This window comes from Tamandua tetradactyla, chromosome 22 (genome assembly GCF_023851605.1).
Source record: "Tamandua tetradactyla isolate mTamTet1 chromosome 22, mTamTet1.pri, whole genome shotgun sequence".
Taxonomy (NCBI): domain Eukaryota; kingdom Metazoa; phylum Chordata; class Mammalia; order Pilosa; family Myrmecophagidae; genus Tamandua; species Tamandua tetradactyla.
This window is the reverse complement of record NC_135348.1, coordinates 46,563,978-46,590,429: the sequence shown is the minus strand read 5'-3', so window position 1 is coordinate 46,590,429 and position 26,452 is coordinate 46,563,978. Positions and strand designations below refer to the sequence as shown.

At 36.4% G+C, this 26,452-nt stretch overlaps 1 protein-coding gene across 9 annotated transcripts in view; it reads left to right on the top strand.

Annotated features, from left to right (window-relative positions):
- Positions 1-26,452, top strand: part of BLTP1 (bridge-like lipid transfer protein family member 1) — a 235,966-nt gene that overhangs the window by 43,976 nt on the left and 165,538 nt on the right. For all 9 annotated transcript variants that reach the window (XM_077140145.1, XM_077140153.1, XM_077140154.1 and 6 more), the window contains exons 6-14: positions 1,829-2,015; positions 6,252-6,333; positions 6,717-6,910; positions 8,851-8,930; positions 10,993-11,143; positions 14,382-14,538; positions 14,923-15,001; positions 17,245-17,336; positions 25,079-25,196. In XM_077140145.1, coding sequence (XP_076996260.1) covers positions 1,829-2,015; positions 6,252-6,333; positions 6,717-6,910; positions 8,851-8,930; positions 10,993-11,143; positions 14,382-14,538; positions 14,923-15,001; positions 17,245-17,336; positions 25,079-25,196 — 1,140 coding nt within the window. The remainder of the gene's footprint in view (positions 1-1,828; positions 2,016-6,251; positions 6,334-6,716; positions 6,911-8,850; positions 8,931-10,992; positions 11,144-14,381; positions 14,539-14,922; positions 15,002-17,244; positions 17,337-25,078; positions 25,197-26,452) is intronic.

Sequence of the window (26,452 nt, the reverse complement as noted above, 5' to 3'; positions counted from 1 at the left end):
CATGTGTTAGGCTTGGGAGGAACAAGGACAAAAGCGGGGAGAGATTACTTAGGAGTTGTGAGGAAACAAATGGGAGATAATTGGGCTGGGGTGGTAGCAGTGTTGATGGGGAAAAGGTTTGGATTCTTGATGTATGTTGGAAGAAAAGTGTACAGAATTGGCTGAAAGGTTCTGTCTGGGATGTGAGAGAGAGAGAGCCGTAGAGTGTTTGGCCTGAGCTGTGATGGAGAGGGACTCACTGTTAATAAGGTGGAGTAGGTTCTGTCTGGGATGTGAGAGAGAGAGAGCCGTAGAGTGCTTGGCCTGAGCTGTGATGAAGAGGGACTCACTGTTAATAAGGTGGAGTAGGTTTGGGCGGGAAAGTCACGTTGACCAGCCGCTTCAGGTGATGCGTTAGACATTGAAGTGGAGATGTTGAGTGGGCAGCTGGATGTCTGTCCCTGGATTCCTGGTGAGATTTATGTTATTACTGAAGAAAGGTTTAAAACTTAGTAAGTGATAGAGTTTGATTTACTTGTTTAAACTATATAATGATATTTATCCCTATCAGGTCAGAGACTGCATCACATGTATCAAAAACCATTGTGTTCCCTAGTATTTTAATTTTTAAAATTTGATCCATATCAAGAAAAAGGGATGAAACAATTGAGGTAATAGTTCAGAGGCTAGTTTAGTTATTAGGCATAGAGTAATTCTGAAGAAACAGGAGGAAACAGGTCAAAGAGATATTTAAAAATTACTAGGATAGTTAGAGACACCTAAACATTAATTTTTTAAGAATTGCAATGTTTTTTTCCTTTCTCACTTGTCTTAGGATTTAATGAGGGATGAAGACGTAGATTGGAGCATTAGTAAAAGAAAATTTGCTGTTGCTAATATATTTTCCATAGTTTATTTTTGACATATTCATTGTTGTATATTTTTCATTTGTTTAAATTAAAATTTATAATTATTTGAAGCATTTGACGTTCTGTATGTCTTTTTTGCCAATAAATTAAGAAATTATTTCGTTGAAATTGGGTACCTTAATAAAGGATTTATACTTCATATTTAAACCACATCTTAAGTTACTGAAATGAAAGTTAAATATTTTTCTACCTATTTCTTTTTAATGAAACTTTTCTAATAAGTCATATCAATTTTGCTTTGTTTTCAACTGAATTTATTGGATAGAGATTAATGATAGAGGTTGAGAAAGAAAAGTCTCAGAAAAATGTGTGTGATTCATTTAATAACAGAAAGCACTGGGAATGGCGTCTTTCTTCTGACTCTCCTGTAGGCTTGTGACGTTAATTACTTTTCTCTGTTTCAGAGCAGTGCACTATCGTACGCTGTTTCCTTAATGCACCTCCTATTACTTTTCTCTGTTTCAGAGCAGTGCACTATCTTACACTATTTCCTTAATGTACCTCCTAGTGTGTAGTTTTTAAACACGAGTTAGTTTTTCTGAAAAATCTTAGTTTCTGTGACACGAAAGTTCAATATAATGTGATGTTTAAATGCATCACTCTTTTAATGTTTTACTGTGTATGTTTTAATACAAACTTATAGCTGTGTTAAGGAAAATTTTATTTTACCCTATGCAAAAATTAGCAAACGTTTTAAAATTTAGTCATTATATAACTAGAATCTAGAAATTCAGGTTGCTTTTAGAATGATAAAGAACTAGAGTAAGATGAACTCTTTTCCATTCTTTTGTTAGTGTTTTGTATTTCTTTTAATTTGTATCTCTATAATTATCTTATTTTTGTTGAGTCATGTGAGTTTTACTTAGCTGTGAAAGAAGTAATTGACTAAAACCTCCTTTATTTGTAACTTGCATCTGTAGATCCAAAGGCAGAAACCAGATTATACATCACAGTGAATGATTTTGAATTTCATGTCTACAATCGTTCAGATCTTTATGGACGACTTCAAGAATTGTTTGGTTTGGAGCCAACAATAATTCCACCCAAGAAAGAGGACGATAAAACACGGGAGAATGGAAGAACAAGGACTCAGTCCAAAATTGAAAGGTTCAGTGTCACACTTGAATTTTATTAAACTCCGACATTTAAACATTTATCTTATCAAATTATCATTTTCCCTGTTCTCCTAAACACAACGCAATCTTTCCTCATACATTAAAACTTGTAGTTAAAAAAAATTATATAATTCTTTAAAAATTCAAGTAATACAGAATTATGTAATTGCAAACAAGTCCTGTTTTACTCCTCTTACTCACCAGTCCTATTTCCTTTCATATTGATGACCATAGTTAACAATTTGGTTTTTATCCTTTTGAATGCATATACATAATTATATGCATGTACAAATATATGATTTTGTTTTGTGCATTAAAAAAAATCATGTGTGAGCTCATACATGTGTTTTGTATTATTCTATACAGTATTATCGTGTGTGAGCTCATACGTGTGTTTTGTATTATTCTATACAGTATTATCGTGTGTGAGCTCATACGTGTGTTTTTTATTATTCTGTAGCAGCGGTTGGCACACCTCACCCTGCAGGCCAAATCCAGCCCACTGCCCGTTTCTGTAGATAAAGTTCTGAACATATCCGTGCCCATTTGTTTACACATTGTCTGCGGCTAGCTTTTGTACTATAGTGGAAGTGTTGAAATAGTTGGGACAGAAATCATATGATTGGAAAGCTGAAAATATTTACTATTTGGTCCTTTACGAGGACATTTTGCTGATACCTGGTATAGAATAAATGACAAAGACTTGAAGACAGTTAAATGACATAGTGCTATTGGCCAAGACACGGCCCAGTAGGTAAGACGGATCTCCCCTAGTGTGGTACTGGTAGAAGTGGAAGGCAAGTGAGAAGTTCAGGAGTATCACGAAAGAGGATCAGCTTGGTGATAGATTGTCTGAAGTTGCCAGGTTGGAGGGAGGAGGGGTAGACAAAAAATAATAGTAAGCTTTGCGTCTTTGTAATAGAAAAAAAAGCTGTACTGGCTATCTCAGGGAAAGTTTAAAGGAGAAACTCTTCTGTAGGTAAAGATAAGGGGCAGTGAATTTGAAGTGACCGAAAGATACTCAAGCGGAGATATGCTCTCAGTTAAAGATGTGAAGTTATCAGAAGAAGACAGGTCAGAATTTTAGATGTAAATTTGGAATTTTTGCATGTATCTTCATGAAGTTGTAGTAGTATTGGATCCACAATATTATTATGCTTAGAATATTATTACGCTTCATGAAGTTGTAATAATATTGGATCCACAATATTCTTACGCTTTTTACGCTTAGAATGCAATATTGTAGCATAAGAATCTTGGTATGTTTTATAGTGTTAATAACTATATTTTTATGGTTAGATACATTCATCAAGTGGTTTACCAGAATTTAAATAACCATTCTGACTTTGATATCTACATTTCACTCTTAAAAATGATGCAGTGGGGGGTGGGCGGGCTGTGAGGGTAGTTCGTTGGTAGAATTCTCACCCTCCATGCAGGAGATTGATCTGAGTTCAATTCCTGGCCCAGGCACTTCCCAAACAAAGAAACCAACAAAAACAAACAAAAAATTCAGCAAAATGGTGCTGCAATAATGGAATACTCACATGGAAAAAAGAATGAAATGTGACAATGCCATACAGCATACAATAAAAACATGAAAATAAAATGATGCAGTGTGGCATATCTTAGTGCACATATATTGTTGGCAAGGCAGGAGGCAGAGGAGGAGTAAATAGAAGGATAAAAGGATAATTGTCACAGATACCAAGGAAGAAGTTCAAGGGATAAAACAATGTCTCTTATCTTAGAAGTCAAAGAAAACCAAATCTGAAGAGAAGGCAATTGTGTCATTGGAGAGGTACTTTATAGAGTTATAGGGAAGACTGTGGATAAGATGACTTAGAAATGAATCACTGCTGAGGAAATGGTGGTCACTTGCTTAAATTCCTTTTTTTTTGCTCCATGATTTATAAAGAAATGGAGAGATTGAAATTCCTGTTTTAGGGCTAATGATCAAGGAGGCTATTTATTCTTCATGTATGTGCTTGTTAATGTGAGTAGCATGTGAGCGTGATGTTTGATGGAGGAGGGGTTTGAGTAATGGGAAGCAACCACAGATTGATGAGGCTTTCTTGCAAAGAAAGAAGGACACCTTTTTCCAAGATGAGAGGGAGAAGAAAAATGCTGGTACAGAAATACATTGAAGTAATGAATTACTCTAAAGAAGGATTGAATGATGTTGAGAATAGGTATAATGGTCTATATAGAATTTTATATTGTATTATTTTTTTTCTTTTTTGTGAAAGTAACATATATACAAAAAACAATAAATTTCATAGTGCATTGCAACAATTAGCTGCAGAATGGATTTCAGAGTTTGGTATGGTTACAATTCCGCAATTTTAGATTTTTACTTCTAGCTGCTCTGAGATAATGGAGACTAAAATAAATATCAATCTAATGATTCACCAGTCATACTTGTTTGCTTAACCCTATCTTCTTTGTATAACTCCACTATGGATAACCAAAATAACTCAGTTGGGAGAGTGTTAGACTGAAGATCTATATTATGTTTTAATGTATGTCTTAGAAAATTAATAAGCCTTATATAAATGAGAAATTCATTATTAAATGGCATGAGTCATTAAAGACTTCTGGATAAATGGACCTTTCTTCAATAGTTTTTAGATATATATAAAGGGAAAATATAAATTAAAAAAGAATCTCTAGTTAAAATTAAAATGATTTTGATTTTTACAGATCACACAGTTCCTTAAAGAACCTCTTGAAAAAAATTTGGTGTTTAAGAAACAGAATTTATGGCTGACATTATGTCATCTATACCCTTCAAAATGTCTTTATTATTTGCTTCAACCACTTACCTCAATTCCAACTTTCTCTGTTCCCAAGGAAAAAAGTGTTGTTTTTAAGTAAATGATGGGGACATTTATTCCTCCAGTAAACATTTAATGGCTATTTCTATATTCCGGGCATGACTCTGAGGTACTGGGATACTGGCAATATGGCAAGTTAGATCAGTAACTATGCAATTGTAGTACAAGAAGTGTTCTATATGGGCAGAATAGAGTTTTGTGGGCACACAGAAGGATCAGGCAGGGCTGGGACTTGAAGGATGAATGAGTTAAACAGGCAGAGAAAGAAATGAAGAGTATTCCTTTCACAAGAGCATCTTATACAGTAGGGAAACTGCAAAGTAGTTTATTTTACTGGAGTAGATTATTTGAGGTAGAGATCAGTTAGACTAAAGAGGTAATTTAGTTTAATTACCCATTACTTGGGGCCAAATATTAGGAATTTGGCTTTACGTGGAAGGAGGAGATGTTGACTTTGGCACAGTGTGATTGGAGGGGGACAAGACTTGGTGCGGGTGGACCTGTTAGGAGGTTGTGCAAAATTCAGGCAAAAGATGATCATCTCTCCCTGATGTAGCAGGGAGACAAGTGGATAGATTCTAGATATTCTTAGAAGATTGAATCCAAAAAGTACAGTGACCAACTGTGGAGAATAAGCAAGAAGGATGAGTCAAGAGTGAATCCAGATATCTAATTTGAGCAGTGGTTATGCGGTGTCAGGGAACCTTGAAGAAAGAAGAGTTTAGGAGGAAGTGGTGAGGTCAGGTTTAGATTTAGTTTTAAGTGCAGGGGGACACCTGAGTGAAGGTAGCCTCAGAAGAGTGATCTGGAAGTCATCTGGCTAATGAGGAGCATGCTTCAAGTTTTCTTCTGAATTCTTTAGCGCATTTCCGTGAAATTTTCATTTCCTTAAGTTTGTGTATGCCTTACTTCCTTTTTCTTACTCTTGACCTATCTTCTTAAGGGAAATTATATAGCAGAAGGTGGAGGGAGGTAAGGAGACTCAATTGGGTTGTTTTCAAAAGAATTCAAACAGTGGAAAAGATCAAAGTGCCTTGTGCCTTGAGCACATTGTTTTGGTAATAATTTTGACTGTCTTGTAATGGGCATAATAATAGATATTTTGGCAGCATATGAGTACTTCATAATTTTGCCCTTATAGCTTGGCTTTCTAACAACAAAATTTTGTTATTATAGCTTATAATTCTGAAAATTGATATGATAGAGTGCGTTCCCAGAGACATTTTAGTACTGTCAGTGTTCCTATGGATGACCTTTGTTTTGTTTACCGGAGCAGTCAGTGATCAGAAGTCTTTGGAAAGGTACAGTTGATATTATTAAAGTATATTGTGAGGAAGCCAACTATTCCTCAATTTAAGTTTTCCTAACATATGTTCATTTTTCCTTCTCAGAGTAAAAGTGAAAACAGAATCTCAAGACCCCACGTCTTCATGGAGGTCCCTTATTCCAGCCATAAAAGTCAGCGTGAGCACAGTGAGTAAACACTGCCAGATCAGTGTTTGCTGACTGAATGTGGAACTTGTATTTGAGTAATGTATTTTTACAAATAAGATTTTCACTTAGGAAGATATAGTGATTTTAAGATTTTTGTTTGTTTCTATTTTTGTAAAGTGTGAAGGAATTACTTTAACACCATTTACTGTTTCAAACACAAATTTATTAGACCTTATAGGCTGTTTATTCACTATTTTAATGCTGATCCAAATTGGCCTGTAGAATAAATTTAAATAGCATATAGTGTTAAAGTGGAATCATTTAGTTGTTGCTTCAAGATGTTTGCTATTATATCAGCTAAAGGAAAAAAATATGACTAGAGATGTATGTTTAATTTTTCTTTTTGTTTTTTTTTTCATTAGGGACGTTTGGCCTTTGGGAATCATTACCAACCTCAAACTTTGTGCATCAACTTTGATGATGCTTTCTTAACTTATACTACAAAACCACCTTCGAGTCATCTTGATCAGTTTATGCATATTGTGAAAGGAAAGCTTGAGAATGTCCGAGTTATGCTTGTTCCTAGTCCAAGATATGTTGGTCTTCAAAATGATGAGTAAGCAAGACTTGTAGAGCAACTCACTGTTGTGTATTTAATGTAGATTATCAACTGGAACCTTTAGTGTCCTTTTAATTTCTTTGCTGCAAGTTGTATGATAATTAGGTTTATTTCTTCATCTATAATAGCAGTTAACAGTGTTGTCCTGCTTTATAGGATAAATGGATATGTATGCATTGATACATTAATTTTAAATATTTTTCTGTTTGATTAGCTACCTTTTTTTTTTTACCCCTTCTTCTCCTTATTATTATATTTTGGAAACTTATTTTGGGCAGTTATGCCATGGTATTTGTATGTTAGGAAATACACATTACTGGTGTGTTTTTGTTTCCAGAAGGGATGACTACTTAGTAAATGAAACAGATTCATTACAGTGGAATCCATTTTGAGTTAGTGAAAGTTGAAAATTGAATCAAAATTAACTCTTGGAAAATTGCTGTAGTTAGGATAGTACAGTTTTGAGACCTACTTGGCATCTCTTTAAGTGCTAAACTGTCAGTTTCCCCTCTAGCTTTCTGGGTACTTTTTCCTTTAGTGAAATAGCTGTTTGCATTTAGGAGAACATTGTATGAGTAATGCACACTACTAGTTCACTCTCGGAGTTGTGGGGTGCTTGTATACAGATGGACTGGGGCCCTGGTGGAATAGCAGAGTCTTAATTTGACTCATGGCCACATGCTTATGAATGGAATGATGTATTACAGTTTTTACATTATTCATCATTTTTGTGAAGGAAATGCTATGGTTGAATTTATACAATTTAAGTGCCCATACAATTAACCTTCACTGTAATATCTCAGCTTTTACCTTTGTGCATAGGCAGTAAAAGTCTTAAGAGATTATGAGCAGACATAATCATTCCTTTTTAGTTTCTTACTGACTTAGAGTCTTTGGGAATTGGTGGGAATGATAGAGGGTTTTCATGACTAAGGACCATGGTGGCTGTGGGCCTGCCTGACCTCACTCCCGGGGCCCTGGGCTTTGCGAAGCATCTTTGGGATGTGGGCTGTGCACACTATTCTGTAATTACGGGTAAAGGTTATACTGCTGAATAAATCAGGATTTTGTGAAAGTTCCTAGAAAGTAAGATGAAACTTAATTCTGCTATTAATTTGTTTAAAAAGATTTGAACTTGTATTTCACAAGAGATTAAGCATTAGCTTTTGTGATTTAGTATATTTAGAAGGAGAATGCTGAATTAGTGTGTGCCATCTTATTAACTAATATTGAGAATTAAGTTTATTTTGCTACGGAGGAAAATATTGCAGTGTATGACACAAAAAGTTGCTAAATCAAAGCAGTTAAAAATTAATAGTTTTTAAAGGAATTAATTGATGGCATAGAAATAGTTATTCTAGAGTTTGAGTTCAAGATATTTTGCTCTAAACTTATCTCAAGTTGATCAGCTAAATATTCTTAGAAATAGGTAATAGGAAGTTTGTTAAAGATAAAATTGACCTAACAGTTTTCCTAGTCAATGTTTCTGAATTATACTTTACTATATGAAAAAATATGTCGTGTTCAGTTTTTTAGTGTTATTAAAATGGTTGACTTTTAAGTCTAATTTTAATGTGTTGCAAATGTTACAATATGATTATTATATTCCAATGATTATTACTCCTTTCTTGTATTGAATTAAACTGTTTTAAATCAGTTTTTCTCACTTAAGACTTAGAATGAAAAATATGAAACCAAAACCTTTTTTTTAGTTTTGCACTTGAATTATTTTGCTGAAAAATTTTCAATATCATTTATTTAATCTGATACAGAATACAATTATGGAATACTTTACTGTGATTATTTCCCCTTTCAAGATGCTACTCTTAGTATGCTTTTTATTTTTTCTTTCATTTTTGTTTTGACCATTAGCTAGGATACTGAACATTTTATATGCTGGAGGTATATTTAGTTTGTTCCTTCCCCACTTCTTACAGACCACCAAGATTAATGGGAGAAGGTTTTGTAGTGATGCAGTCAAATGATGTTGACATTTACTACTACATGGATGAGCCAGGTATTGTTTTTTGAAAGTATGTTTCATAGCTCCAATTAATTTTCTTCTGTTATATGCTGATGTCTAATAATTTATATCTGCTTACTTAGGATATAAATAAATATCAATAAATGGTAAGAGTGCCTATCTAAAAAATATCTTTGTCATTTCTCAGAGGTTTAATACTAAGTAGTATTTGTGGACTAGAAGAGAACAATATATTTTCCCAAGTTCCATTTTCAAGAAATTCCTCAAAAATTTGAAATGTAGTATGACCATGAGTTAAAACATTTAGCAATTGTGATTGAACTATCTTAGATTAGGGAAAAAATATCAGTCTGTTAGATTTAAGGCTTAAAATTTAAAAAGTGAAATAGAGATAGTTAAAATGCTTTACAGGTGACTTCAGTATTATAAATATTTTGAAATTGTAGCCCTATTTTCTTACTTCTACCTTTTTATTGCATGTGAAATTCCTCCCCCCCGAAAAACAAAACAAAGCAAAAAAAAAAAAAATGTTCTTAATGTGTTAATAATGACCTAACAGGGTGGGCCACGGTGGCTTAGCAGGCAAGAATGCCTGCCTTCCATGCCAGAGGACCCGGGTTCGATACCCGGTGCCTGCCCATGTAAAAAAAAAAAAAAAGTAATAATAATAATGACCTAACAGCTCTGTGGACTCTTAAGTTTTTGAAGCTATCCAAAAGTTGCAGCTCTCAAACTGATCTGTGAATTCCTGGGGGGTTACTGTGACCTTTCGTGGAGTTTGCAAAGTCAAAATTATTTTCATAATAAAACTAGGATGTCATTTGCTTTTTTTTTTGCCATGTTGAACATTTGCAGTGGTGATGCAAAAGCAGTGGTGGGTAAAACTGGTGCTTTAGCACAAATCAAAGCAACGGCTCTAAACTATACTAGTAGTAATTTAATTTTTTTCTGTTGCATACTCACTATAAAACAAAAAATGCCAGTTTCACTTTAAAACGTCCTTGATTAAGTAAATAGTACTTATTTTTATCAAGCCTAGACCTTAAGTAAAGTCTTTTTCAGTGTAACAAAATGGGCAGTACACATAAAACACTTCTGCTGCATACCAAGATACGTTTGTGTCTTGCAATTAATCATGTGATTCAGTCGCAAACTGAATTATATACTTTTTTTCCTGGTACACCATTTTTAATTGAAAGAACAACAAATATGCAAGTGATGACTTCAGGCTTTCAAGTGAAAATTAGAATTTTGGAAAACCTGAATCTGCTACTGTGAACTCCGTAACTTCCCAGTAGTTACTGGCATTTCTGATAAGATCACTGGGATATTAACAATTGTGATTTAAAAAATATTTTATAATGAAATTTGCAAACAATTTGTAAAAATCTGCATCTCTAAGTGAACTGATTTTTTCCAAATGATCAATGCATGATGTTATAAAAATGTATAGTAAAAGATCTTATTGGAAGTGCTAGACAGACCCATAGATTTTAAGGTAACAGAGGATGAAAAGTTCAGTGATATAGTAGTTTCAGATGCCACATTGCAACTAACCTTTAAGAAACTATTATTTGTTGAGTTTTAGAATAGTATCAAAGAAAATAGTCAAAATTGTGTGAAAAACTTATTAAAATACTAATTTTCTCTCCACATCCTCTGTGAAGCCAGGTTTTCTTCAAATGCTTGAATAGCAGATCAAATGCAGAAGCACATATATGAATGCACCTATTTTCTATTAAGCTAGACATTAAGGAAATTTGCCAAAATTTAAAACAGTGCCACACTTCTCACTACATTATTGTGTTTTATTTTAAAATAATAGTTATTTTCCATTAAAAGTGTATTATATCAATATGTAATGGGTTTATTACTGATTTACAAATATTAAATATTTTTAAATTGCTCAGATTTATTTTTGAACGCAGAAAATATTGATAGACATGACTCACAGAAACAAAAATTCTTTGGGATTCTCAGTAGTTTTTAAGAATATAGAGTTCCTGAGACCTGAAAGTTTGGGAACTGCCAGTCTGAGGACTACTTTCATGGTTGTTTAAATAACTGCCTTTATGTGTTATATTCTGCAATATAGGACTTGTTCCAGAAGAAGCAGAAGAAAATATTGAGGGAGAAATGAGCAGTGAGGATTGCAAATTACAAGATTTGCCTCCATGTTGGGGCCTGGATATAGTTTGTGGTAAAGGAACAGATTTCAACTATGGACCGTGGGCTGATAGGCAGAGGTACTTGAATAAATTCTGTTTCTAATAAATGTTTCAAATGCATTAGAAATAATACTATACTTTTTATTGAAAGAGGAGCATCAGTTCTAGTGGGAGAGGAAACCGAGCAAAAGAGTTTGACTAAGTGCTGTATTAGGTGTAAGTAAAGATTCTCAATGAAGAACTTAGAATGGTACATTTCTAAGGGAAGAAAAGAATTGGGGAAGACTTTTTGATAGAGGTAATGTGCGAGATAAGTTTTGAAAGGATAGAGAGTTAGGAAAGAGATGGATAAATAATTGCGGCAAAGGGAGGAATTTTACAAATGCATGAAGGATTGGTTCTTTTCTGAGTTTTATAGGCAGTTAAGAAGTATAAATTGTTTATACTGAAGATAAAGTGGAGGATCTGAAAAGTTATTTTTTGGTTACAGTAATTTTCAACTAATTTTTACTTTGAAGAATTGAAGAATTTTAAACAAAGGAGGGGACATTTATCACCAAATATGAGGAACTTACAGAATTTTTATGTAACTAGACATCTCTTGGAGTTAATTTAGTTTTTCTATTTATAAGCTAGCTTTCTTGAATGGATAAATGCAAGCCAAGTTGTCCACTGTAGCAGCTATTATTGGTCCATTGATGGGTTAATCAAAGAGTGCTGATACTTTTAATGTATTGATTTTTTTATACTTCATAGTTTTATAAAATGCTTCCTACCTAGCATTATTAGAAGGACTGTAACCTTAAGTACTGGTGTTCTGTCAATTTGGTATTTGGTATACAGGAATATATATATAGCAACTAAGTAGCTGTTTAACAATTATATGGTAAATGAATAAGCCTGTATTTGAAAAATTCTTGCAATGTGCTCATAAAATACTTCACTAAGTTTTAGGTTAGGTTATTTATTCATTAGCATGCATTTTTTTTTATTAGAGAAGCTATAGATTTATGGAAAAATCATGCATTAAATTCAGAGTTCCCCAAAACCACTCTATTTATTAACACCTTGCATTAATGTAGTACATTTGTTGCAACTGAAATAACATTTTTATAATTGTACTATTAACTTTAGATTGTGTAGTGAACTTGAAAATAAACAGCTCACTTTTTCAGGGTAGAAAGCAAGTGCTTTCTCATTATTGGAATTTTATTTTTATGATAAAATTTTTCTAACAATAAGCCTTGCTGTATATGCTATGAGGCAGCTAAAAATGAGGCTTATCACATCCCATTAAGTAACAGAGCTAAATCAATTTCAATTATATTCAGAAATCTCAAGAAAAACCTCATTTCCTTTGGCCAGTATAACAGTTTATATATTGTTATCTTTGAGAGGAAAAATGAAAATAATCCTTGCACACAGACACATGAAATTGTTTGCATTTCTAGTTCTTGGGTAAAATGTGATTCTTAAGCTGTATTTACTTTTACTATATATTTTTAAAAAGTAGTAGGCTGTTTTTACATGGAAGTCAGTCTGAAATCCTTATGCTCTGTGGTCATGCTCACTTCTTGGGTGGCCTTTGTTTCCTGCGGAGAAACGACACTGCAGCTAACATGGAAGAGGAGTTCGCGTCACCGTGCTTCCTTCAGTAGCTTCTGTCACTGCTGAGAGAGCAGCAATGAATCGCTTCACCGGGACTTAAGAAAACTTTCATGTTCATTTAAATAAAGTTCTTTTTTCACATGGGTCTGGTTTAGTAATGTGAGTGACATTTGTCTCCTCACTTATATGTACAGATGTTGCATCTCATCTAATTAGCAATTTCCTTTTCTCCTTCCCCATACTAAGTTTCTTCACAAATATGAACTGTAATCAGAAATACTGAAGTCTGTTTTCTTAGCATCCTCCTATTAATGTAAAATGTATAGGAAGCATTCTCAGCTGTTTTGCTATTGGATAGTTCGCTCTAAGCATTGTGGAAATTGTTGATTTCTGATGTAGCATAACAGACCTTTTAATTCATAGATTTTGAGGCTAGCTCTGCTTTCACAAGAGTTTATGAATGTTTAAGATATTTTTCAGTGTTTCTGTCAAATTTTCTTTTTAAGAATTTTCATGACAGTTGAAAGGCAGATTATTAAAATGAACTTAATTTCTTGATGTTGGGTGATGTTTTATTGCTTTCATTTATGTTTTTACACTAGCGCCTTATATCTTAGTGAGATTCACAGGACAGATATGATTAACTCATTATATCTTGGGAAAAATAACGGTACAGAGATCCAGTGATTGGACAGTGTAGTAAAGCTACAGCATCTAGAGACAGATTCACCTGGATTCGCTGATCTTAATGTTCTTAGTTTTATATGTTTGTTTGTCTTAGCGAAAATGTTTGTATAACTACATTTTCCTTTCATATATTTTAATTTAATAATGGCAGTTTATAATCTGTGCTGTCTTAGTTTATATATTTTGCTCTGTTCATCTTATTTTTCCTAGCCTTATCTATTTCCAAGCAGTATTTCCTGTCACTGTAGCTCCTATCTCAACTCATGCTGTTTAAAAGCCCCGAACTGGCATTTTTCCTGAATGTGTGGGAAACATTGTACTAATTTTGGCTCATATAAAAAATGCTGATTGAAAATTTTAGGGGTTCTTTCATTTTTTTAAATGTAAGGGAAAGCAAATACATTAGCGCTTTAGCCTCTAGGACATCCATTTACTTTTCTGAAATCTGTTATTCTCTTTTGTCTGTTAAAATAATATTGATGAAAATAATGACTATGAAAATAATATTTATAACATCCACTTGCATGCACCACATACCATCAACACTTCCATATGTGTTGCTATGTTATTTCTGTTTTACAGAAGGGGGAACAGGTCAAATTTCCTCAGAAGTGTTAAGTAACTTGTTCTGGGTAGAATAATGGTTCTGATTAAACCATCTTCTTTCACTTCTTCCTTTGCCATTTGAATAACTGACGTACTTGAGAAATGGCCTTAATTTCTCGCAGTACACTTGGACAGGGCAGATTGGTCCCACCTGTGTCTCATTTGATAATAGTATATCTATTACATGCTCAAAGCTCATTGATCTCTGAAAGTATAAAACTTTGGAGAAAACTGTCTTGCTGTCTATTCAAAAGTTACAGATTATAGTTGATGTTATTATTTTGCGACTTTGAAAAAATTTCTAATTCTTGTCTAATTGTCAAATGAGATAGCAATTATAATATAAAGTTGGAATACTGGTTTTGAGTTCTTTTGTTTAATAACCTGTCATTATTCCTTCTCTCTCCTTATATAGAGATTGTTTATGGAAGTTTTTCTTTCCACCTGATTATCAAGTTCTGAAAGTTTCTGAAATTGCACAGCCTGGGAGGCCAAGACAGATTCTTGCTTTTGAACTACGAATGAATATTATTGCAGATGCTACAATTGACTTGCTGTTTACCAAAAATAGGGTAATTATTGAAATAATATGGTAGAAAAAATTACTGTTTAAAACAGTTATTTTCCTGTGTACTTTTTTGTGACATACTCATTTCTGTGAGTTTCTTTTTCTTAACTAATTGTATAAATGTTACTTATATTAGATTTTTGTTAAATACCAAATAATGGAAATTAATTAATAATAGTAGACTTTCATACTGTAATGTGGTTCATTTTACCTTTTATATCTGGTCAAAAATCTTAATGTATTTCTGGCATAAATTTGAACTTTTTGTCTTAGAAACTTTTAATACATATATAATTCTATTCTTATTTGATAATAACTAAAAAGCAATAATGATAGCAGTGTAAGTGTAATGAATGTTTTATATGAATTAATATTTTTCTTTTGGTAGGAAACAAATGCTGTACATGTAAATGTAGGAGCTGGTTCTTACTTGGAAATTAACATTCCAATGACAGTTGAGGAAAATGGTAAGCTGTGATGATTACTGTTTGTTTTAAATGATTAGTAAGAAAATAATATATAAATACAGTTTATTAAAATCATTTTGGACTAAAATTACTGGGTTTATATTTTTCAATTTCTTAATTTATATATTGTTGTACCTGTACTTATTGGGGTAGATATTACACAATTAAGTTATTTGGGCACTTAAAGATAAGGAACAAAATTTCCACTCAAGTTTTCTAATTCTATGCTTTCATTATACTTTATACATCTCTTTTGCAGGACAGAGAATAATTTTCTTAATATGTATTTTGCCTGTTCACCTGTTGCCTTTTACTAGTGTGTCCACACTGCTGCACCCAGTGCCTGGCACATGGACATGGCAGTCATTCATTGAATGACTATAAGCTTTGTTTTAGATTATATCATTAATAGATTTTGTCAGGGAATAAGTTAAATACTTTGAAAAGCATAACTTTAAGAAAGCAGAACATTTCATATGTAAAATATTAATTCATGCCCTGTTAGCAGTAGTTCCATCTGAGCTGAGATACTGTAAGTTAGTTATATACTTGAAATTTGAGCATTGATGCAACTTAATTGATAGCACGATTAAATGGTTTTTGTTAAATTTATCAAATTATTACATAGCTTTTTTCATTTTGCCTTCTTCCTTTCAATCTCTTATTACATTTGTAATTGAGAGCAGTTAAGATGAAATTCTGCCTCACGTATTCACTCTTCTGAGAGCAAAGAAAGTAGGAACTTACCCGTACTTTTAAATCACTAAGCAGCATTGTTATGATTGCAAGCATACTCAGTTTTAAAAATATAATTAACAGCTTTCCTCTTGGTTCTGTCACTTATCTTTGTGGCTGCTGTTAAGAAGAAAGCAGCAGGGTCTGAGGGTAATTCAGTGATAGAATTCTTGCCTGCCATGTGGGAGACGTAGGTTTGATTCCCACTTCCCAACAAACAAACAAAAATTCAACAGTGGTGCTGTGATAAGGGGATACTCACATGGAAGAAGAATGAAATGTGACCTCTGCCATACAGCATACAAAAAAAAAAAGAAGAAAGCAGGCAGAGAGATTGGCTGGATCTGTTTGCTTGTGTACGATGGTAGCGGTGGAGCCCACCTGCTTAAATAATCAAGTGAAAAAATGACTGGCGATAGCATAGTATATCTTTTCCCATTAACTTTGGGGCTATTTTAGTGAAGAAATAAAGCTTATTTTAACTAGTTTAGAAAGATCATACTAAATTTTAAGGAGATTCTTAAGTGGCTGATTTAGAGTAGACTGTTGGAAATTAGCAGCTTTTAGAGAGGTGTTAATTATGGGGGGGAAAGGACAATCCAGTTGAGAATGATTCATTTAAAGGAATGTTCCCATTTCTTTTTTAATGTTACGATACATAGAAGAAATAATATTTGTCTGACACAGTGGGTTGAAAGGCACCTGAAGGCTGAGGGGATCAGTTCTCAAGCAGACCTGTTATGAATTTGTTGCAAGTGCCCTAGCACACTGATTGTGGAACTCTAAGTGAGCTAAGGATCTAAAGAAAGTCCAGTATGATTCTTGGGTATAAAGATTAGGTGGCTTTTTAAAAACGATGACTGAAAAGTCAAAGGGAAAAATGTACCTACCTCTCAGACAAGAATAAAATATAATCTAAACAAACAAATTTAAAGTTCCTTCTAGAGATCCACCTGTTTGAAAGAAAACCCTCAGCAGCAGGATGCTTGTTGAACTAGCAGTATAATAATGAGTGTACAGTTAGTGCTCATAGTAAGGCACCCCAGCTGGACTAATGGTACCCCATTCTATTTAGATAAATACCCTAAACTTTTCTGCTTTTGAATAGAATAAGATTATGGTATTTAGAAGATGTCATTACATAAAGAGTAGTTGAAAATGATGCAAATAGTGTACCCTTGAGCAAGTGGAGGAAGAGAAGTCATGGATGGTGTCTTAAATAGTTAAGTACTCTCATTAGGAGGTAAACTTGTGGTTTCCACTGGAAAGTCAGTCAGGAACAATGGATATACATTATATGGAGATGGAACTTTTACCTTCAGAGCTGTCCAAAATGATACAGTATACCTGTTAGTTAGTAACCTCCCTGTCATTTGGATGCCTTTAAGTAGCGACTGATCACCATATTTTAGGTATTCTTTTTTCGGGTTTGGTGGGAGTTTCAGTTCAAAGGTTGTCAATTGTATATAATTTTTTAGGTTCTTAATTTTAATGTTTTCATTTATTAGGTTACACCCCTGCAATTAAAGGACAACTCTTACATGTTGATGCAACTACCAGCATGCAGTACCGAACCTTTTTAGAAGCAGAAATGTTAGCAGTAAGTCTAGAGCATATGATAATATGCATACATGCATAAAATACAGGTTTGGTTTTAATTTTTGCACATAACATTTAAATAACTAGAAAGTCATTGAATGGTCCATCTTTTCCTTCAAGAACCACCAGGTCTTGCTGGCCCTGTCTCTGGGAGGAGTGGTCTCCCAGTGCTGTGGACTCCCATTGCTATCTCTCTGTTGACCTGCCTCTAGCATGGGGAAGGGAACAAAAACCACTGATACATGGTTTTTGACCTTTAAAAATTTGTTAAGATGTTAGAGTGTTATTTTCAAATTTCATTATATGGCTAGATTAAATCTCTCCTGAATTGTAAGTAAGATAGTTTTTTATCATATATTTTCTAGCCTGTATTAGATAGGGTTCTCTAGAGAAACAGAATCAACAGGGAACACTTGCAAATATAAAATTTATAAAAGTGTCTCACGTGACCGCAGGAACGCAGAGTCCAAAATCCACAGGGCAGGCTGCAAAGCCGACGACTCTGATGGATGGTCTGGATGAACTCCACCGGAGAGGCTCACCAGCCAAAGCAGGAATGGGGCCTGTCTCCTCTGAGTCCTCCTTAAAAGGCTTCCCGTGATTAGATTTAACATCACTAATTGTAGAAGACATTCCCTTTTGGCTGATTACAAATGGAATCAGCTGTGGATGCAGCTGACGTGATCATGACCTAATCATGACCTAATCCTATGAAATGTCCTCATTGCAACAGACAGGCCAGCGCTTGCCCAATCAGATAAACAGGCACCACAACTTGGCCAAGTTGACACATGTCCCTAACCATGACAGTCCACCCCTTGTCAACCTGGCACCTATATATATATATATCACCTTAAACCATACTTAATTTCCAAATGAAAACAAATAAGCACACATTTTTTTCTTTTACCTGACAATACTCAACTGTCCTGCGTATAACTGGAAACACATTAAATCTTTCCAGAATAGGGTGCAAATCCTTAGGCAACATTCATTCTTAAACTTGATATCTTACAACTTAAATAGTTTAACATGAACAAAACAGCATTACAGTCCTCGTTTCTGTAACTGATCACGTGGTCGAAGTTCATATTTATCACTACCTTCTTCCACTACCCATTCCATGTTCCCTTTCCCCTCAGCAAGCACTTCAGCTGGCCGTGGTTCTTTGCCTGGTGGGGTGACCCAGACCTTCATTCCTGAAGTTTCAGAGCCATTAGTAGTCCTGCCTGGATTGTGTTGTTGCAGTTTTCCATTGATTTTAATCACAGGGCATGGTAGTTCTAATAGATGCCCTAGGGGATTCTATATTCCAAGAAAACTCTTCTTTACCTCCATTATGTAGTTGCAGTCCTACTTCCTTCTGATAGTCAGGGTCAATTACCCCAGACAATAATGTAATACCCTTCTTGGCTTGTTGATCCAGAGGCATAAGTAGGCCAAAGTGACCAGGTGGCAATCTTAACTTCCAGTTCAGTGGTATCATTGTTGTTTCTCCTGGAGGAAGCACACCCAGTTTTGGAACTAAAACCTGTAGACCAGCAGAACTGAGGGTAGCAGGGACAGGAAGCAAAAATTTTCCTAGTGGATCACTAGGGGTAATAGTGAGTGGTACCACACCCATTTCCACCCCTTGGTTCCTGGACCCATGGATCCTGGCTATGGGAGAAACAGCACCGTACAGCGGATGCTGATTCAGAGCATACACAGCTTCCTGGAGAACATTACCCCAGCCTTTCAAGTTTTTGCCACCTAGTTGGCACCGTGATTGAGTTTTCAAAAGACCATTCCACCGTTCTGTCAATCCAGCTGCTTCTGGATGATGGGGATAAGACCAGAGAATTCCATGAGCATGCGCCCATTCCCGCACTTCATTTGCTGTGAAATGTGTTCCCTGATCCGAAGCAATGCTATGTGGAATACCATGACGATGGATAAGGCATTCTGTAAGCCCACGGATGGTAGTTTTGGCAGAAGCACTGCGTGCAGGGAAAGCAAACCCATATCCAGAGCATGTGTCTGTTCCAGTTAGAACAAATCGCTGCCCCTTCCATGAAGGGAGTGGTCCAATGTAATCAACCTGCCACCATGTAGCTGGCTGGTCACCTTGGGGAATGGTGCCATATCGGGAGCTGAGTGTGGGTCTCTGCTGCTGGCAGATTGGGCACTCAGCAGTGGCTGTAGCCAGGTCAGCCTTGGTGAGTGGAAGTCCATGTTGCTGAGCCCATGCATATGCTCCATCCCTACCACCATGACCATTTTGTTCATGAGCCCATTGGGCAATGACAGGAGTTGCTGGGGAAAGAGGCTGACTGGTATCCACAGGACGGGTCATCTTATCCACTTGATTATTAAAATCTTCCTCTGCTGAAGTCACCCTCTGGTGTGCATTCACTTGGGACACAAATATCTTCATGTTTTTAGCCCACTCAGAAAGGTCTATCCACATACTTCTTCCCCAGACCTCTTTGTCACCAATTTTCCAATTATGGTCTTTCCAAGTCCCTGACCATCCAGCCAAACCATTAGCAACAGCCCATGAGTCAGTATACAAATGCAACTCTGGCCAGTTTTCCTTCCAAGCAAAATGAACAACCAGATGCACTGCTCGAAGTTCTGCCCACTGGGAGGATTTCCCCTCACCACTGTCCTTCAAGGACACCGCAGAAAGGGGTTGTAATGCTGCAGCTGTCCACTTTCGGGTGGTACCTGCATATCGTGCTGAACCATCTGTAAACCAGGCCCGAGTTTTCTCTTCCTCAGTCAATTCACTGTAAGGAACTCCCCAAGAGGCGATAGCTCTGGTCTGGGAAAGAGAAGGTAATGTGGCAGGAGTGGAGACCATGGGCATTTGTGCCACTTCTTCATGTAACTTACTTGTGCCTTCAGGACCTGCTCTGACTCTATCTCGTATTTACCATTTCCATTTTACAATAGAATGCTGCTGTGCACACCCAACTTTATGGCTTGGTGGGTCAGACAACACCCAACTCATGATAGGCAACTCAGGTCTCATGGTAACTTGGTGGCCCGTGGTTAAGCGTTCAGTCTCTACTAAGGCCCAGTAGCAGGCCAAAAGTTGTTTCTCAAAAGGAAAGTAGTTATCTGCAGCAGATGGTAAGGCTTTGCTCCAAAATCCTAAGGGTCTGCGTTGTGATTCTCCTATAGGGGCCTGCCAAAGGCTCTAGACAGCATCTGTATTTGCCACTGACACTTCCAGCACCATTGGATCTGCTGGATCATACGGCCCAAGTGGCAGAGCAGCTTGTACAGCAGCCTGGACCTGTCGCAGAGCCTCCTCTTGTTCAGGTCCCCACTCAAAATTAGCAGCTTTTCTGGTCACTCGATAAATGGGCCAGAGTAGCACACCCAAATGAGGAATATGTTGTCACCAAAATCCAAAAAGACCAACTAGGCGTTGTGCCTCTTTTTTGGCCAGATGCAGCAACTTATCCTTCACCTTAGAAGGGATATCTCGACATGCCCCACACCACTGGACACCTAGAAATTTTACTGAGGTGGAAGGCCCCTGTATTTTTGTTGGATTTATCTCCCATCCTGTGACACGCAAATTCCTTACCAGTAAATCTAGAGTAGTTGCTACTTCTTGCTTACTAGGTCCAATCAGTATCCAATCAACATGATATCATCAATATAATGGTCCAGTGTGATGTCTTGCAGGAGGTAGAAACGATCAAGGTCTCTGCGAACAAGATTATGATATAGGGCTGGAGAGTTGATATACCCCTGAGGTAGGACAGTGAAAGTATATTGCTGACCTTGCCAGCTGAAAGCAAACTGTTTCTGGTGGTCCTTACTAATAGCTATTGAGAAAAAAGCATTTGCCAGATCAGTAGCTGCATACCAGGCACCAGGGGATGTATTGATTTGCTGAAGCAATGATACTGCATCTGAAACAGCAGCTGCAATTGGAGTTACCACCTGGTTGAGTTTACGATAATCCACTGTCATTCTCCAAGACCCATCTGTTTTCTGCACAGGCCAGATAGGATAGTTGAATGGGGATGTGGTGGGAATCACCACCCCTGCATCTTTCAAGTCCTTACGAGTGGCAGTAATCTCTGCAATCCCTCCAGGAATACAATATTGCTTCTGATTTACTATTTTGCTTGGTAGGGGCAGTTCTAGTGGCTTCCACTTGGCCTTTCCCACCATAATAGCACTCACTGCACGAGTTAGAGAACCAACGTGGGGATTCTTCCAGTTGCTCAGTATGTCTATTCCAATTATACATTCCGGAACTGGGGAAATAACTACAGGATGGGTTCGGGGGCCCAGTGGACCCACTGTGAGACGGACCTGAGCTAAAACTCCATTGATCACCTGGCCTCCATAAGCCCCCACTCTGACTGGTGGTCCAGAGTGACGTTTTGGGTCCCCTTGAATTAATGTCACTTCTGAGCCAGTATCTAATAATCCCCGAAATATCTGATCATTTCCTTTTTCCAAATGCACAGTTACCCTGGTAAAAGGCCGTCGGTCTCCTTGGGGAAGACTTAGAGGAAGATTAACAGTATAAATTTGTGGCAGTGTAACAGGTTTCTCCCCCAGAGGGACCTGGCCTCCCCTTCATTCAAGGGGCTCAGGGTCTGTAAACTGTTTCAAGTCTGGAAATTGATTAAGGAGCCATGACTGTGTGTTTTTGTAATTCAGGTTAGACTTCTGTTCCCTTGACCTAGAACTCTTTTGTTTATACAGCTCCAACAAGAATTTAGTAGACTGCCCTTCTATTGTATTTCTAGGTACCCCATGATTTACTAGCCAATGTCACAAATCTCTGCGTGTCATATAATTTTGATGCCTCCTTTGAGTTTGTTGTCTATTATAATAGCCGTGTCTACCCTGTCTTTGGTGATTAAGTGCTGCCACCTGGCTTCTGCCAACTCGGGATCCTGTCATCCCCATTGTGTTTAAGGATTCCAGTTCAGTGACAGCAGTTCCTACAGTAATATCTGACCTACAGAGAAGTGCAACCACAGAGCTCTTGAGGGATGATGGTGCTAGTCTCACAAATTTGTTTCTCACTGTTCTGGTAAAAGGTGCATCCTCTGGACATTCCTGGGGTGTAAGAGCAGGCTTTGCATGATAAATCCACTCTAACATTCCAGTCTCTCTAAGCGTCTGGATCCCCTCATCTACATTATACCAGGGCAGTTCTGGCATTTCAACCTCAGGTAATGTTGGCCACCTTTTGATCCATGTTTCAATCAACCACCCATACAAGCTGTTAACACCTTTTCTAACTGCTCGAGCTATAACATTGAATGCAGAATCTCTGCTTAGTGGGCCCATATCAATAAATTCAGCCTGATCCAGCCTTATATTCCTCCCACCATTATCTCACACTCTTAAAATCCATTGCCACATATATTCCCCTGATTTCTGTCTATATAAATTGGAAAACTCACACAGTTCTTTTGGAGTATAATGTACCTCCTCATGTGTGATACTTTGTACCTCACCTTTAGGAGCCTGTTGGGACTTTAGTCTAGTTACAGGTTTGGAAGAAATGAGGGGTGGTGGGGTTGGGTCATGAAAAGAATTAGAAACATCTTCCAAGCCATTTGGTTCAGGGCCTTCATTTGCAGTTTCATCTGGTGAAACAGGATTAATCACTCTAGGGCTAATCCCTTCAGGAGGAGGTTGGGTGGCCAATTCCTTAAGGCAGGCTGGAGGTGGGGCGGCTATGTCCTCAGGGCAGACTATTACAGGGTTATCTAGAGAAGACTCAGCATGACCTAGGGTTTCAACCTCACCCCTAACATCATTATCAATCCATATGTCACCATCCCATTTTTCAGGGTCCCACTCCTTTCCAATCAATCCCCTCATTTTAACGGCAGACACCATGCAAGACTGAGATTTCAGTTTATGTTGTAAAGTCGCTACTCTAACAGTAAGATTCTGAGTCTGATTTTCAGAGATCTCAAGTCTACGGCTACAGGAAATAAGATTTTCCTTCAGGATACTCATAGAAACTTCTACATCTTTCAGACGGCACTTAAGCTTCTCATTTGAAGCCTTAAGCCCATCCCTTTCACCCTTTAATGTAGACAGTGTATCTAACAACAACCAACCAACATCTCTATAACTCTTATTTCTACAAAACTCTGTAAAGGTGTCAAAAACATTATCCCCCAGAGTCTGGCTCTGTACAAACAAAGCATTAGGAGAATCGAATGATGATATTTTGACTATCTCCTTTGCCAACTCAGTCCATGGATTGGGAGTGTCATTCTGATTACGGGAATCAGAGTCCTTAGTGTCTCTGAGTCCAGTCAGAGTAGAAAACCATTCATAAAAACCCATTTTTAAGATTCTGTTTCTTAAGAACCACTCCTGGTACCAAGATGTATTAGTTAGGGTTCTCTAGAGAAATAGAATCAACAGGGAACACTTGCAAATATAAAATTTATGAAAGTGTCTCACGTGACCGTAGGAACGCAGAGTCCAAAATCCACAGGGCAGGCTGCGAAGCCGACGACTCTGACGGATGACCTGGATGAACTCCACAGGAGAGGCTCACCAGCCGAAGCAGGAATGGAACCTGTCTTCTCTGAGTCCTCCTTAAAAGGCTTCTGGTGATTAGATTTAGCATCACTCATTGTAGAAGACACTCCCCTTTGGCTGATTACAAATGGAATCAGCTGTGGATGCAGCTGACGTGATCAAGACCTAATCATGACCTAATCCTATGAAATGTCCTCATTGCAACAGACAGGCCAGCTTGCCCAATCAGATAAACAGGTTTCACAACTTGCCCAAGTTAATACATGTCCCTCACCATGACATAGCCCAATTTGATTATTTCCTTAGGGCTTAAATAATGCAATTTATTGTCCTTTTAACATGATGAATAAGGTAAAATGAAAACAGTCTTATTGATACCCTGGATGCCTCGTCTTAGAAATACAAACAACATGAAAATGTCCAAGATTAAAATTGCAGATTGGAGAATCATTAATCAGGCAGGTTATTATTTTTTATCAGGTATACCAATAATAACAAACACCACTATGTAGAATGGTTGATATTCAGAGAAGTTTTTTTTCATTTAAGATGGTACCATAGATACTTAATCACTTGTCACAAACATCACATGATATATATGTAAACTAAGAGGGAACTTGCAATTACCAATAATTTATTGAACATCATAAATATCTATTCAATAGCATGTTCAGTTTTAATGAATTTCTGTGCTGTTGCTGATTAATGTTGCTGTACAACGGTGGTATTCCTGTGCAGGCAACTTTTGCTTTTGCATAAATATCAAGCTTTTTCAGGTGAAATATGCCAACAGAGAACTGTGTTAGGTCCATAACTACCAGGCTATCAAATGGGAGCTCCAGGAACACTGGTAGCCAGACTTCTGTGTGACATTATATATTGCACCCTATCCCCTTTCACTGTGAGCCTGTCACTTAGCAGATGAGTCTTAAGGAGAAATTAGTGACTGCTAATTTCTGCTACTCCATTAGTTTAGCTAGAATGCATGGTCAAAACTGTATCCTGATTTGTTGTTCTCAGTGTTTTCACCACATCCTAGCTTAGTATTTTGAAGAGCCAGATATTCCTTTGGACACTGACCTGAGGTCCTTCTGTTTAGCTCAGTAGGAAAATAAGTTTTAATTACTCAACAGTATGTATGAATTCATTTATAATATTGTTCAGACACTGTCACCTTTTAAATTCTGTTTTTACTTAATATTTGGTTTGCAGTTCCACATCAATGCCAGCTACCCCCGAATATGGAACATGCCACAGACGTGGCAGTGTGAACTAGAGGTTTATAAGGCCACTTACCACTTCATTTTTGCCCAGAAGAACTTCTTTACAGGTAATATTCTCGTAAATGTAAATACAATGAAATTTGTCAGAATAGACTTACCTTCAGTGAAGTTTTGTTTTTAATTCAACATTGGGATTTAATGACACTATTTATACTTTCTTCCTTTAATGCTTTTTTTTTTACTGAGATTATCAAAAGGAAATATTCACTAAAGACATTTCTTGCTCTTTTTTAACCCAAAGAAAACTGTGAACCAGAATTTGAACTTAGAAGGAAATGAAAGAATTTGTCTTTGGCTAGTGCTTTCTACATGTCTAGTGGGGAATCAGATAGGGAAGATGAGCCAGTTTTTCTTTCTTCCTGAATTAGGCATCACTTAGGCTTCATTATTTTAATTATTGTAATTCATAAACACATGAATAGCCAAACATGTTATCTTTGCCTTTGGAGCTCCTACTTAACATTCCGTTCCATTAGCAAGGATAGTTGAATTGGTGCTGCCACTAGTTGAAACAATTCTTTTATTTCATGAGGCATAGCTACTTATTAAGAGTATAGGAACATGTTTTCTTGGTCTGTGAGTAACGTAAATATTTTTATTGCATAAAAGAAAGTAGCAGTTGTTGAGCTAACTCTGTAAAGTTAGCCAAACATAATTGATTTGACCTGGTAGGGTGAATGGCTACATCAGAGCAACCTAATTTTTGTTTGCTTGTTCCATTCACGTATTCAGTCATTCCTGCATTCATGCTTTATGCAGCTGTCGTTTACTAAGCATCTGAGTATTTTCAGACATTTGGTGTATAGTAGTGAATAATGTATAAATAAATCAGACTACCACTAAGTAATATGAGGATAGGATTATTTGTACCTTAATTATCCTAACTCAAATTACTTACTGGAAGTATGATGTTGGTCAAATTATTTCACTGTTTAAGTGTTATCTGTGAAACAGGAATAACAATTTCTACACTAATTTTGCTAATGCTAGAGATACGATTTTTTATAATGCCATTAATAACAGTATGTCTAATCACAAGTCATTTCATTCGTATTTGTTTGCTAGTTTGACTGGGACCTTTTTTGGGGTATTACATTGAGTGCGTCTACATTCTTGGGTTGTTGGTATATAATTCTTTTCCAAGGCTTGTGTCAGGATCCCAGTAGTAGAAATTTTGAGGTCCTGGCAAGTTACACCTTTGTCGATTGAACACTGAACATTGAATAAGCAAATTGAAATGAGCTGTTTGAGGTTTATGAAAAAATAATAGTTGAAACTTATAGTGTGTATTATATGTCTGGAA